Raw genomic sequence first — 15,648 nt, 5'->3', positions numbered from 1 at the left:
TGAGTACGTCAAGAACACGATGATACATTACATATCAAGTTCACATGCCTTGGCAATCAGGAAACTGTCAAACAGGAGGTCAAGGAATCATTAAAGAGTAACACAAAGGTCCTTCAGTATGACAGTTGATGAGTACATTATCCTCGATGACGGTGATTGGTTTGAACTACATCGAATATAAATGAAATTAATTTCACTATGTTCATGACTTAAATTCATACAGAAAATTTTTCAATAATGGGCAAAACAATCTATTACTGATAGGCAAGCTTGCAGATAATTGACTACCCTTATACTAGTCTATGAATAGAATCAAACCAAACTTCTCCAACCACAACATAGTTATCAAAGCCACACTTGAGGCGTGCCTAGATGATGCTTTACTCAAGGCAATGTGGCCCTTGCATTGAGTTTCGTCAACGTGACTGATGGTTCAAAGGCAATTGCCTTTAATGTTTTTTTTTTTTTTTACGCCTTTGGAGAAGTTTTAGACACTGGAAAAGCACATTTTATTATTACCCAGACTATCTCCGACTAAATTTGAGGGTTATCAACAATTTCTAAACAATTTTTGGCATAGTCTCAAGCTTTCCAATAGGTTTTGGTTAATTTTCATCCAAATATGAGAGTTATTGGCAATTTTAAAGTCTCTGATAAAGTTTCAGGTTGTCAGAGAAATCATTAATAAGTTTTAAGGTTGTCGAAATGTCAATAATGAGTTCTTAGGTTATTGAAAAGGTTGTCAATGTGTTTAAAAGTTATTGAAGAGATTGTTAGAGAGATTTAATGTCATTGGATAGGTTGTTTATCATTAATCCCTTATATAATTGTTAGAGGGGTTTAGGAATGATAATCTAAACTAAAATTTGTGTTAAAAAAACTCAATTCTAATATGATTTTTGTTGTATTATGTTTTGTCGAATTAATGGGTTGTGTTAAATAGTTTGCACAATTTATTGCATTGTTTGATATTTGTGATCAAGTATTTGAACTAGAATGGCATTAGGGATGATAATGGGTTGGGCTAGATTGAAATATAATCTAAGTGCCCATCCTCGCATGAGAGATATTTCCTTCTCTACTCCTTCGTATCCTTGCAAAAAAATTCTCTTTACTTTCCTCTTCCTATCATATAAAAAAAAAAATTTATTATGTATCAAACATATTCGTAATAATTGATTTGATAACATTTGAGTTGACTTGAAATTGTTAACTTTTTATACTTTTGTAAGTGTTTTTATTATTTTAATTTTTTTTAAAATTATCTTGATCTATTATTAATAATAGATTTAATATACCATTTTGTTTTATTTATAAATGGTTAAGAAATTATACACAAAGACATTTCAAATAAAAATAAAATATTGCCATATTTAAGAATTTCATCTTGTATTAATACTTGTCTTTTAATATTTCTTTAATCTATTTTTAATAAATTCTAATATAACATATTTTCAAATGTTCAGGTTAGTTTGAGTTAGTTTTGTGTCATTCTAAACATGTTTCTGGTTTAATTACGGATTATACAGATATAATTTGAATTTCAAATTTATACTTATTTTACCATCGTTTCTAACCTCAAGAATCCTAGTCTCCCAAACATTTTTTTAATCTAAAATTCAATTAAAACAAAAAATATATTAACAAGAAAGGTACTTGTTAATTGATGAAAATTGTTTATTAGATATGCTAGGTTATGATTTGTGTGTAGGAATCGTTTCATTTGCTCGAAAATGATAGATTCTCCGTTGATAGGAAGTTTAGGGTTTAGGATAAAATTTTTGAACTTAGGTTAGTAATCAAAAGATTGTTTTAATAAAAACTTATTATAAAAGTCTCTCAAAATTGTTTCTTGTTAATGTATTGATTAATTAGTTAAGTAAAATGAGATTTTAGTAAGAAATGAGATAATTTTCCATCATTGAGCATGAAAAACTCAATAAACGCGAATACACCTAAATATTGTTCATCACACCTATTCACTGTTTATTACACTTAGTCATTGTTCATCGTAAGTTTTGGATTTAAACATTTTCGACAAAATATATCTTTTTTAATTGTATCTATGTAATCTATATAGTATTGGGTTTTTTTTTTTAAAGCTTAAATAAAGTTAGATTATTTTAATTAATTATTCTATAACCAATTAATTATCATATTAACTGAAACTAATACATGATAATTGAAAGAGAGAGATGATGAAATTTAACTAATTAATTAACAATGAAAGTTAATGAATTAATTAATAAACAAATACATATGGGTCATGGTTAGGTTGTTACCAATGAAAATGGACACTTGAAGATATTAGGTGCACTAACCAATAACAACGAAACTAAGATGTGCAATCGAAATCTTAACTAAGATTAATGAACTTTTCACCAATACCAATGATTGGCAAATGGGATAAACGTCAAGAAGGAAGGTGTGAAGGAGAGTAATAACCTCTCGATTCAAGGAAAATGGGTTATAATGCATAATCATTTCATAGCTCGTAAATAATTTACTACTTAAAACTACGTTATTTAAATAAACAAACTCGTACTAAATTTTATCAAATTGAAATAATTTTTAAGATCAAACTAGTTTGGTTATCAGATCCAACCCTAGAGTCAAAGTTGGCATTAATGGTAACCTTGTCTTAAGTGCCAGGTGTTTGCATCTTGACATCTTAGGATATGGTTGTTAGCCACATGCATAAGAGATGGGAGTTGATTGTCATTCTCCTTCTTTCTTTAACCTTGGGGAAAATGAACTAGTGTTTGACTTACAAGGGAAAATGACACGTTACTTGTAGTATATGGCATTAGAGATGGTGATTTATCCTTTTATTTAATTGGCGAAATTATTTGTAACAATCAAACCATTGCTTGCTGTCGGTCACAGGTCTGGAAATACGCTGACAAGTCAAAATCACTCTTGTATCGAATTCTTTCTAAACTCAAGTAATAAAATTAAAATTTTAAATCAATAAGAGACGTTGATCATTTGATATAATTACATGTTTTTATTGCTTTCAATGAGAAAAAATTTCTAATTATTGTGAATTGTCCTTCTGCCGTTGTAGTCTGGTAAGTGATCCCAATTCACAGCTCACTAAACACTATACTCTTTCTGATAGGAATTATTATTTTTTTTTTCTTGGGAAAAGAGAGGGGGGGGGGGGGGGGGGGGGGGGGGGTTGTTTAGGGTGCCACCAGTTTTTTTTTTTTTTCATAATCAAATTAATAAATCGAATAGATAAAATTTTAAATCTAGTGATCAACTTTATAATCATTATACTAAATAAATCAAAAGTAAATTATTTTTGATAACTAGAAACCCTATTCGTATTAGGTAAAAAGATAAATTTGAGACATAATGATTAAACCAATAACTATTACATTATATAAGTTAAAATTTTTAAATATAGCAAAGACTCGAATCAAGGTCATCTTTTTAAAAATTTTAATATTTGATCAGTTTTATTGATATTGGGGTGTATACTCTTCCTCTCCTATAGAGATGGCAATGGAAAGGCGGGGAGAGGATCTCAATCCTCGTCCTCATCCCATCAGGAGATATCAACTCACATTATCGACTCATCCTAATTACGAGGATAACAAAGATTTCTCATCTTCTCTTTATAAAAAAAAATTTTCCTCTATATTTTATTCTTGTCATCATTTTAATGAAAAAATCACTTAACCCTATCTCTAAAACATAATACAAATATATTAAATAATAAATTAAATAAAATTAAAATCAACTTATTATTTTAAATATTAATCACATTAATATGTATAATAAAAATGTAAATAATTTAAAACAATTATAATATTATAATATTTTAAATAAATATAATAATATAAAATAAAGATGAGATGGACGAGAACAAAAACAGGACAACTTGGGTAAAAAACATTAAATTTAGAACCAAAATTATCTCCTTTTACTCTTTTATTATTCTAATTCGTCGTTTATCACTCCAACTTACTTTGGCGTGGAAATGATTTTGTGGACGACATTTTCTCCAAATGACACAGTAAAAGCAAGGGAAATGATCATTGAAAATTGTGGAGGAAGGTGGGCACCAAAAAAATTCAATAAGCAAGCGTCCCTACTTAGCACAATCGTCTGCAGAAAGCAATGGTTGTTCATGCTCAAAGCAAGGGAATAATGATAATAATATATACTCATCTCATCTAGCTTTCTTCAACGCCATAAGTGAAACTTGATAATGCCATTGTTTATTGTCTTGTTTATTCATCATCAAACACAAAAAATTCACCTAAAAATTCATTGTTTTTGGGACACCCCACTTCTTTTAGCTAGGGAATTCTGCAACACAAATTATCACACAAACTCTCATGGCTCTCTTCTCTCTCTGCATTATATTAAAAAAAAAAAAAAAATACAATGCATTTTCTTGATGAATATTGCCAAAGGGAAAAGAACAATTCCCTTGGATGCTCCAAACTTTGTTTGTTTTCTCCTTCATCTAAAAAGAAAAGTTGACTCGTGAATGAGTGGAGAAACTTTCGGAAAAAGTAACATTTTCTGCAAAAACATTCATTAAACGATAAAAAGGTAGCTTTTTTATTTTATTATTTTGTGTTGATCCAATAATATTATTTACCCAAAATCAAGAACTAAATTTAACAGGATTCTATTTTTCCTTTGTATAGTTTTGGAGGGTAGTGGCGTGTTGTTGCCCTAACCTAACCCATTAACATTACAAGGAGAATAAAAGCCTATAGATGACAATTGACCAAATAGGAATCAAATGTCTAATTTCAGTATTCATCTCAATAAGATAAATCTTTTCCTTATCTCCAACACAGAGATGATTAAGAATCTTTATGCCTTTTTTATATGAGATAATTGAGAATTGATGATTTAAAAAAAAAAAAAAAAAAAAAAGATAAATCAGAGATAAGATAAACAAGAGGGAGAATAAGTAAGATATATATATATATATATATATATATATATATATATATATATATATTTTAACCCATTTGTCTATACCATGGGCTCTTCTCGTTCAGAGAGAAACGCCAAAGTTTCGATTTCATAAGTTGATTTGCCATCTCAAAGAAAGCCCTTGCATCAATGCTTGGATCATGATTCGGTAATGTGAGAACATGAATATTTAGGCAATTGGATGGCAAAGATAAAAATGGTAAACGATTAGGTAAACAGAGAGAGAAAGCAGAGGCCAAAAAATGTATAGATTTGATGGCAGAAGGTTGCAATAATGGTTGCCACTTTTGCTATAAAAGTCAAACCATTGAAAGTATAGTCAACTATAATAAAATAAATAAAGTATCAAATTTGACATTTTCACCCCAACGCTCCTTTCCTTTTCACTTTGTACGGTTTCAGTGGATGCCAGCCTTCACATGTCATGTCACCTTTTTTTTTTTTTTAAAGTTAATTTTAGGTAATCTAATTCTCGACCTATAACCAAACAAACCTAATATTTTGTATAATTACTCCACACATTCTGGGATTTTATCTTTATTACGTCCACAGTAATTGACGAAAAGTTAACGCTTGAAACGGTAAATTTAGGGTATTTACCATTAAAAACAGGATATTAATTAAAATAATTATTTATTTTGTTTTTCATATATTTAATTTTTTTATTATATAAATATAATTATTTTTTAAATTAAATTATTTTTAAAATTAAAAAAATATAAGATTTGAGATTGATCAGATGGGTTAACTGGTCGACCAACTATTGGACCAACCAATTTTTAAAATTAAATTGATTGACTAATCAAATTTTTAAAAATAAATTAATCGGTTACTCTTTCTACCGTTAAAATTATCAAAGATTTTTATATTTTTCCCGTATTTCATCTCATATTTTAGTTTTAATTGAGTGATTGAGTGAGTTTATGTTTGATTGATAACTCTTCGTTGGGTGAGTATATATGTGTAATAGGAAAAAAAATGATTATATATGTATACAAAGAAAAAAATAGGTTATTTTAATTAATATCTCCTAAAAATGATTACAAGATTTAAAAAAGCAATAATATTAGTTATATAAATTTTGTATATATAATTTAAGTATATAGATGATATATTATCACATAATTAGTATTATTTTATTTTTAATTAAAAATTATTAAATCATATAATGACATATTACATGTTTACATAAATCATATATAAAAAATATATACATATAGTTTTATTAAAAAATAAAAGTATGTTAATTCTAAATTTAAATGAATAATTATATGTGTATATATTTTATATATATATAATTTAGATATATAAATAATATATCATCATATAAATATGTTATTTTATTTTTAATTTGAAATTATTTTTCATCTATATATCTAAATTATACATTTAAAAAAATATATAATTTTATTGAATTTAAAGTATATTAGATTGATTGGTTTATGGCCCACATTTTTCTTTTATCTTATAGATTTTGGATTTGTTTGGAAGAGTATGAATATATAACCAAAAATATAATAAAATTATGTGTATTTATTTTAAATATATAAATATATATTTATTTATATATATTATTATATAATTGGATGATTTTAAATTAAAAATAAAATAATAATTAATATATGATGATATATTTCTAACGGGAACTTTTCTAGAAGTTTACAAAAATAAATCTGCCTCTCATCTTATTAATATATGATGATACCTTGGAAATGGGAATTTTTTTTTTTAGTAATTTATATTGTTACCCTCTCATAATTCTTTATATAATAGTAAATATAAGTTTTTAAACAATTAATCAAATTATTTTAAAAATATTAGATTTGAATCTACTCATGATAGATCAGTTCAATCTGATAATGATTTTTTTGCCAAGATTGCAAAATCCATAAAAACGGAAGAGATTTTAGTTTTTCCACCGAAATGACAAACTCTTCTTCTCTCTCAAAATCCATGTAAAATACACAATAAAATTGTATTGCAAAAAATAAATAATCAATCAAGCAACAGATTTGTCAAATTTCGAGTATGCAATTACTGTATTTGATTTATAAAATTGACATAAAAAAGGTTATTATATTTAAAAATAAAAACAACAAAAACACATATAAAAAAATATTTAAAAACGACTAAAAAATAAAAAAATAATATTTGAAAACAAGACAGTCCAGTCCAGTAGATGCCAATTGGGATGTTGTTGGATGAGATTCGGTGACAAAATCTCCACCGTTAGAAAAAGGGAAGTGGTCCATTATCATCATTCATCTGTGATCTGATTCAATCAAATGTAGACCCCACTTGTTTGGAGCATCAGCGGTAAAAGCGGGTGACCTCAACTTAATACCTTAGCAGAGAGATGATTACAGAATAAATTCTCTTAATTTTAGTGATTAGTGTATTTTAATTTAATTAAACAAAATGGAAATAATAATTATAGTTTATAATAGTACGACGAGTCATAAAAGTCGTTTTCCTTTCTATGCAAAGTTCAGGTTTTGTCTTGTCTTTCTCAGTATCTTTTCTTGTCAATCTCTTTGCTCACGAGATCTTTTTGAGATCTGCATTTTTCTTTTCTCTTTACTTTTACTTGTAAATTTTCAGCTTATTTTCAAAAAACCAAAGATATATTTCTGTTTAGTTCATTATTGAAAAATCAAGGTTGAAGAGTCTGAGTCTGACTTTGCTTGGTGGGTGAAATGTCAAATCGTTTTATCTTTTTGTTTTCATAGAAATCTGGTGATTAATACAGCAAAATGAATTACTTGATTATTCTTTTCCATATTTGAAGAATATGTGACAAAATAAACTATAAAAAATTAATCTTGAAGACACTGATTTCTGTAGAGTCCATTTACTTTAATTTATTTTCTGTTCATCTTGTAACTTTGTTATATATATCATATTGAAAGATAAATTATCTATAATTATCAACAAAAGTCATGATGAGTCTCCTGTAACTTTGTGTAGATGCCATTTAAGTCACACTCTCACAGTCTCACTCCGCTGGTATACAGAAAAGATTGAAAAGATTACACCTCAAGCTCTCTCCCTCTCCATCAATGGCTGAACTCTGCCCATTTTCATTTCTTTTGTGTCTGGTGTGCTTAGCATTCTTCATTGTTATCTCTGGTTCAACTGATGAAGCTGATGTTCTTCTCTCCTTCAAGGCCTCCATTGATGACTCCAAGAACTCTCTCTCGAGCTGGTCTAATACCTCCACTATTCACTACTGTAACTGGACTGGTGTCACTTGCAGTACTGCTTCTTCACTTAGTGTAACTTCTATCAACCTTCAAAGTTTGAATCTTTCTGGTGAAATATCATCTTCAGTGTGTCAACTCTCTGGTCTTACAAATTTGAACCTTGCTGATAATCTTTTTAACCAACCTATCCCACTTCACCTGTCTCAGTGTACTTCTTTGGAGAATTTGAATCTCAGTAACAATCTCATTTGGGGTACTATCCCAGATCAGATTTCTGAGTTTGTTTCCATGAAAGTTCTTGATTTAAGTAGAAATCATATTGAAGGAAAGATCCCAGAAAGCATTGGCTCATTGGTGAATCTGCAAGTTCTCAACTTGGGGAGCAACTTACTTTCAGGTAGTGTTCCTTCTGTTTTTGGGAATTTTAGTGAGCTTGTTTTTCTTGATTTGTCACAAAATGTATATTTGGAGAGTGAGATACCTACTGATATTGGCAAACTTGAGAAGCTTGAGCAGCTTTTTTTGCAAGGCTCTGGTTTTTATGGTCGAATTCCTGATTCTTTTGTAGAGTTGAGAAGTTTGTCCATTTTAGACCTTTCACAGAACAATCTAACTGGTGAGGTTAATCAGACACTTGTTTCTTCTCTCAAGAATTTAGTGTCTTTTGATGTTTCACTGAATAAGCTTTCAGGTTCATTCCCAGATGGTATTTGCAATGCAAAAGGCCTTATAGACCTTAGTCTCCACAAAAATTTCTTCAATGGTTCTATTCCCAACTCTATTAGTAATTGCTTGAATCTTGAGAGGCTTCAGGTCCAAGACAATGGTTTTTCTGGTGATTTTCCTGATAAATTATGGTCATTACCCAAAATTAGGCTCATTAGAGCTGAAAACAATAGATTTTCTGGAGAACTACCAGATTCAATATCAATGGCAACTCAGTTGGAGCAAGTTCAGATAGATAACAACACCTTCACTAGTAAAATTCCTCAGGGTTTTGGTTTGGTCAAGAACTTATATAGATTCTCTGCTTCTTTGAATGGTTTCTATGGTGCACTTCCTCCAAATTTTTGTGATTCTCCTGTTTTGAGTATCGTAAACTTCTCCCATAATTCACTTTCTGGTCAAATTCCAGAGCTGAAAAAGTGTAGGAAGCTAGTTTCATTATCGCTGGCAGACAATAGTCTTACTGGAGAAATGCCCCCATCCCTGGCTGAGTTGCCAGTGCTAACTTACCTTGATCTATCTGATAATAATCTAAATGGTCCAATCCCACAAGGGCTTCAAAACTTGAAGCTTGCCCTCTTTAATGTGTCGTTCAACCAATTATCTGGTGAGGTTCCGTATTCTCTCATCTCAGGTCTCCCTGCTTCGTTTCTGCAAGGGAATCCAGGGCTTTGTGGCCCAGGATTACCAAATTCTTGTCATGATGACCAGCCAAAACACCACAGTGCCGGCCTTACTACATTGATATGTGCCATAATTTCTATAGCATTTGCTCTAGGAATTGTAATGATTGCTGCTGGCTCTTTTGTATTTCGTCGATATTGCAAGCAGAAATCTCAAGCAGGTGTTTGGCGTTCGGTGTTCTTTTATCCGCTTAGAATCACTGAGAATGATTTAGTCGCTGGAATGGATGAGAAAAGTGCTGTAGGAAATGGAGGACCTTTCGGAAGAGTTTACATTTTAAGCCTACCGAGTGGTGAACTAATTGCTGTTAAGAAGCTGGAAAATTTTGGAAGCCTATCTTCAAAAACCTTGAAGACTGAGATCAAGACATTAGCCAAGATCAGACATAAGAACATCATTAAAATTCTGGGGTTTTTCCATTCAGATGAGTCAATCTTTTTGATATATGAATTTCTTCAAAAGGGAAGCTTAGGGGATTTAATTTGCAGACAGGATTTTCTGTTGCCATGGAGTGTTAGATTGAGGATTGCTGTTGGAATTGCTCAGGGATTGGCATACCTTCACAAGGATTATGTTCCACATTTGCTTCACAGAAATATCAAGTTGAAGAATATTCTCCTGGATGCAGATTTTGAACCTAAGCTCTCAGATTTTGCTCTCGACCGAATTGTGGGAGAAACAGCATTTCTATCAACCATGGCTTCAGAATCTGCACGCTCGTGTTACAACCCACCAGGTATATGATCTTGTTGAAGCTCTTTCAAGTCATTACATAATTTTTCTCACTGCTTGCCTGCATGGTTGTGCACTACTTAAAGCATGTCTACTAAAGTTTTGCTCAAATTTCTGCAGCTCTTCTGTATTTTATATGTTTGTATGTTGAGAAGTGGAATTCTATACCTTTCTGAAAAACTTCTCAAGAAGAATTTGATTTATGAATTGAGGTTTTTTTTTTTTGACTTGAAATTCGTTGACTGTTTTGAATTCTTCACTCACTGATCTTTCGGATGACTTATATGGGCCCTCGTTGCATAGGCCACTGCTCAATAGTTTGTTCTGGGCTTCATAGTGAATTTCTTTGTAGTTTCTTTCTGGGATATTGTTTCAGTGGCCAAATCGGTTGCTGATTTTATTGATTGCTATTCATAAGTTGGAACTTACATAAAAATCATCAATAATTTTTTACTGCAAACTTATTTAATTTTACTACTTCCAAGTTTCTTTGATTCGCAGTCACTTCCTCTCACACAATGCCATCACTTGTCATGATTTTTGGTAATTGAGACATGGCTACATGAGTGAACTATATGCATGGCACAATGATATTTTGCCATTTATTGTCTTGAAATGCTTACTAGTTTTTCTGTTTGATTGCAGAATATGGATACAGTAAGAAACCAACTGAACAGATGGATGTTTACAGCTTTGGTGTTGTGCTATTAGAGCTCTTAACCGGTCGACAAGCTGAGAAAGCAGAACCAGAAGAGTCTCTTGATGTTGTGAAGTGGGTTCGCAGGAAAATCAACATTACGAATGGGGCATTTCAAGTTCTAGACCCAAGGATACCAAATTCTTCCCAACAAGAAATGCTAGGAGCTTTAGAAATCGCTCTGCGTTGCACGTCAGTGATGCCAGAAAAACGACCATCAATGTTTGAAGTTGTGAAGGCACTTCAGTCCCTCAGCTCTAGGACTGGCCTTTGGAATATGGAGCTCTCTACTTTGGAGGAGCACTCACTTCCTGTCTGAACAATGAACCAAATATTACCCAGTTTTTGTTTTGTCTTGTATGTAAATCTAAGTCTCTTATTTTAACCACTTCAGAATTCAGATTGGAAGAAGATTATACTTGGCCATGGACTTCTCTGTTATTCACCAGAATTGTTTGGGATTCAGATCAATAGTAATGCAAGAAAATTACAGTTTATCACTACTCTTGTCTGTGTCATCTCAAGCTATCTGTCAGATACAATTCTTGAGGGCAACTTTCAAATATTCAACCGTCTTGGTGTGCTTACTTTACAGAAGATGGAAATTATTTCAGCTTAGAGGAAAACATAATTACAGAAGTTGCAGATATATAGTTTTTTTTTGAATTTGGGAAAGATGGGCCAAGCTTAGGTAGCCAGGGCAAGTAAATACTAATTATTTCTAGACACAGCTGTTCTCGTTATTATAAAATGAAGCCATCATAAGAACTGAAACAATTCTTTATTTGAGCTTTGCATTAATGGTATCCAATGAAGAAAAAAAATATTTTAAATTTGCCTCCTCCACCGGTGAATAAATATATTAAGATAGAAGTGATAAATTAATTTATTCATCAAATGAACAAGCCATCATCCATCAAGTTGTGATTCCCAGGTTCAAATTCAAAGAGTTGGTTCAAGCTAAGAGGCTACGCAGCATTAGTGCTTCCACTCCGTAACAGTTCAGAAAACAGAGTAGGCACGTTGAGTATGTATTGGTGAGATAAAAAACCGAATCAAAATCAGAACCACAAGCACCCAACTTTCGGTTTTGGCTCTTACTCGGAGTTGGTCTACCCTAGGTAGGTTCCGGTTCCAATTTTGTGGAACCGGCTGGCTCCAATTTCTGGTTTTGATTCTATCCCTTAAGTAAATGAAACTGGAACCAGAACCGGAATCTAGAGATAAAGAGGGTTATGGTGCTATATTCTATTCTTGTTGTGATAAAATTTGGAAGAACACTATCCAATTATGAATGATACTAGAATGGACAAATTAAAAAAATCTTGTGTGTAATGTGCCCCGTTGAGTCGTAACAATGAAACAAAAAATCTTAGGGGAGCAGAAGTTTAAGTTACGAAGATATCATTATGCAGACATTATGGCACCCATGCTTCAGAATGCACACAAATACTCGTCTACTTCAAAATGCATACAGATGCATAGCATAAATGATGATTATAAAAAGGCCAAAGGAATTATTCCCACTTAAACTTTACTCTTTTCCTATGTTTTCACCAATTAACTTAAAAAATCTGAACACCATTAATTTGTTACTGTCAAAAATAAAATTATTATTTTGAAATTTTATTTGAAGAAAAAATAATTTATCCCAATTTTTTACGTTAGTTTTGAAAACTAACAAATTTTCTATAACTTAATTTTAAAAAAGTTATCTTTTCAGCCCCACTATCTAGGGTTTCTATATTTTAGAGTTAATTGATCCTCTCTCCAAAGTTTAAAACATTGTACTTATATTTTTTAAAATTCATTCTCTCTTTTTAGTGATCATTCTTCTTGATAATTCACTCTGGTGTATCATCAACCCTACCACCGGTAAGCTCTCTCCCTTTTCGGTGGTTTTTCAATACGAAAACCACCAAAAATCCAATTGAAGTAGTCGGATTGTTGCACAAATCTTGGAAACTATGCAAGAAGTCGCTAAAAAGAAGAGGAAACTGAATGTGCCTGTGGTACTGAAGAAATCAAGGTAAGATATTGAATGCGATGCAGGAAGTGAATAATTGATTAGATGAAATATTGATTCTCACATCTTCTAATGTGCGTAGTTAATTAAATGTTCTCAAATCGTCATCTTCAATGGAATTAGCCATGAGACCTTTATATACACACACTCACACGTAAATAGTTTGGATACTTAAAATCGAAATTGAAATCAAAATCAATTAGGTAGATTCTAGGTAGGAATTTGTTTTTATAGGTTCCAATTCTGGTTCTCAAATCTTACTCAGTTCCTATTTTTTCAAACTGGATACATAGACTTGCTCACTCCTACTGAGAAGGATGATCACCGTAAAAAAAACAAGCAGTAATTAGGATAATTTCATAACTCATATTCTCCACAATCACTTGGAAATTCTTAATTGACAAACCATAAATGATTATAGTGAACTGTTATATTTTGTGTGCACATTTTACCCATTTTGTGATGACAATGCTTATATATAAATATCTAAGTGACGCAAAAAAAATCAGTTTGTACTTATTTAAAAGGCCAATGGACTATTTTTCACTCAAGTTTTGATGTGTTTTCAAAATCATGCCCAAGAGGTTTGAAAAACTTAAACTCTCACTTATAAGTCAATTGCTATTAGAATTTTATTTTAGAGGTAGAAGTAAAATTATTATTTTACTAATAATATTATAAAATTCATTATTTCTTTTTTAATTTTTAAAAACTAATAATTTTACGTCTGTCTAAAATTTTCTAACTTTGAAAAGTCACATTTTCCTCCTAAAACCTAGGGTTTTTTTCTTCACCCTTTTGACCACCATCTCCGGGGTTGATGACCTCCCTACTTCACTCTAAACTGTTGACTGGTGTATGGGAAAAGATCTAAAAACACTGACAGTTGGAGATCTCTTTTCCAACGAAGACATCTAGAGATCTCTTCTCTTCTTTGATGAAGAGATCTTCATATCTCTTCATTTCTAACAAGATTTCTAATCGTCGGTGTCTTTAGATCTTTTCCCATGCATCAGCCAACAATTTAGGGTAGAAAGTGAAGATCGTTAGCACTAGAGAGGTGAAGAAAAAAACCCAAGATTTTGAGGGAAAATATAATATTTTAAAGTTAGAAAACTTTAAACAGAAGTGATATGGTTAGTTTTTAAAACATAAGAGATAAAATAAATTGAATTTTATATTTTTTTAATATTATTAATAAAATAATGATTTTACCTAAATATTTAACAAAAATTTCTAATGATAGTTGACCCATAGGTGAGACTTTGGGTTTTTCAAATCCCGTGTATATGACATTGAGAATGCATAAAAACTTGGGTGGGAAATAGTACTTTGGCCTATTTAAAATATTTTATACTTTTTAAGTTCACTACACTTTTCCTTCCAATTTAAATCAACTTGAATATGGTTCTTCACCCTTGAGCTTATAGATTATCCGAATGCCAAATTTGGCAAGAATAGTCGACCAATTCAGTCAACCAAATTTTATTATAATTTTCCCTATAAATTTTTGAAAAATTAATTTTTCCCTCTGAAACTTTGAAAATGACAATTTAACCCATTTTTAGAAAACTTATTCAAACCCAACTTTGAGATATGATATTTTAGTCTAAAAAATTCATAATCTCAAATTGATTAATAGAGTTTGATAAAAATTCAATTTAACTCATTAGATTTGTGTAACACCTCTCTCTAGATACATATCCTTAAATAGAATATGAACTCAAATAGATGTATTCAACTTGAACTTCTACTAACATACAATACAATTGCGTGTAAAAAGTTGTAACACTGAATAACATCAACTCCCATAAATAATGAAATCACCCACAAACAATCCATATAAAGTGTCTACATTTTGAGCTTGTAGTTACTGTCTTACTATGTACACATAACTACAAGATCACTAATTGAATTAGCATAGGATGACACCTAACACTGACCCATGAGTGATGCATCTCAATGACTACGTGATGAATTAACTAGTGCCACTCTCTCTTACTATTCACACTTAAACTAAAATGTATGACAATGCACCTTGACGTTGAATGCATGATGCATCTCATAGGTATCCAACTCTCTCTTAGTCTTATTGCTTTCACATTTAACATTAGTTTTGCACACAACTAGTGACTATCTTAATGTACATAACTTTTCTTAACTTTCTTGTTTTTGACTTGAATGGACTTTGATAAGGGTTTTTGTCATCTTTCATATAGTTGGACATGTTTGATTAGTTAGCTACTCAAATTTTGCTTTTAAAAGGCCTTTCTAAATTTGTCCCCATTTCATCACATAGCATAAAGGTAATATGGCAATTTTATACTATTTAAATGGGCATGACTAGCCCTCACTCCCCGTGCTTCTAACATAAACCTTACACAATATTCACCCTTAACCATCATAGGCGTTCACCTATATCCTTGACTAATGGCAACCTAACTTTTGACTAACATCAATTAAGTCCTTACTCTTGAGTCATTGTTTGTTCATTCCTCCTAGCACAAATGCTCATTCGGGACACCATGCACAAACGTGCATCCCATACCACATGTGCAAGCTTTTCAACTTTAGAACGAGTGTGCGTTGACTTATAAGGAGTCATTGTCTGCATT

General features: G+C 31.0%; 1 protein-coding gene across 1 annotated transcript; it reads left to right on the top strand.

The window, feature by feature from the left end:
- Nucleotides 1-7,871: 7,871 nt before the first annotated feature.
- Nucleotides 7,872-11,510, top strand: LOC123198413 (probably inactive leucine-rich repeat receptor-like protein kinase At5g06940). Its single transcript, XM_044613121.1, has 2 exons — nt 7,872-10,314; nt 10,956-11,510. The coding sequence occupies exons 1-2, from the start codon at nt 8,025-8,027 to the stop codon at nt 11,324-11,326; spliced, it is 2,661 nt and encodes an 886-aa protein (XP_044469056.1). The 5' UTR covers nt 7,872-8,024; the 3' UTR covers nt 11,327-11,510.
- The last annotated feature ends 4,138 nt before the right edge of the window (nt 11,511-15,648 follow it).

The sequence above is a fragment of the Mangifera indica genome, chromosome 15 (genome assembly GCF_011075055.1).
Source record: "Mangifera indica cultivar Alphonso chromosome 15, CATAS_Mindica_2.1, whole genome shotgun sequence".
In the NCBI taxonomy this organism is placed as follows: Eukaryota; Viridiplantae; Streptophyta; class Magnoliopsida; order Sapindales; family Anacardiaceae; genus Mangifera; species Mangifera indica.
The sequence above is the reverse complement of the archived record's forward strand: the minus strand, read 5'-3'. Positions and strand labels throughout refer to the sequence as shown.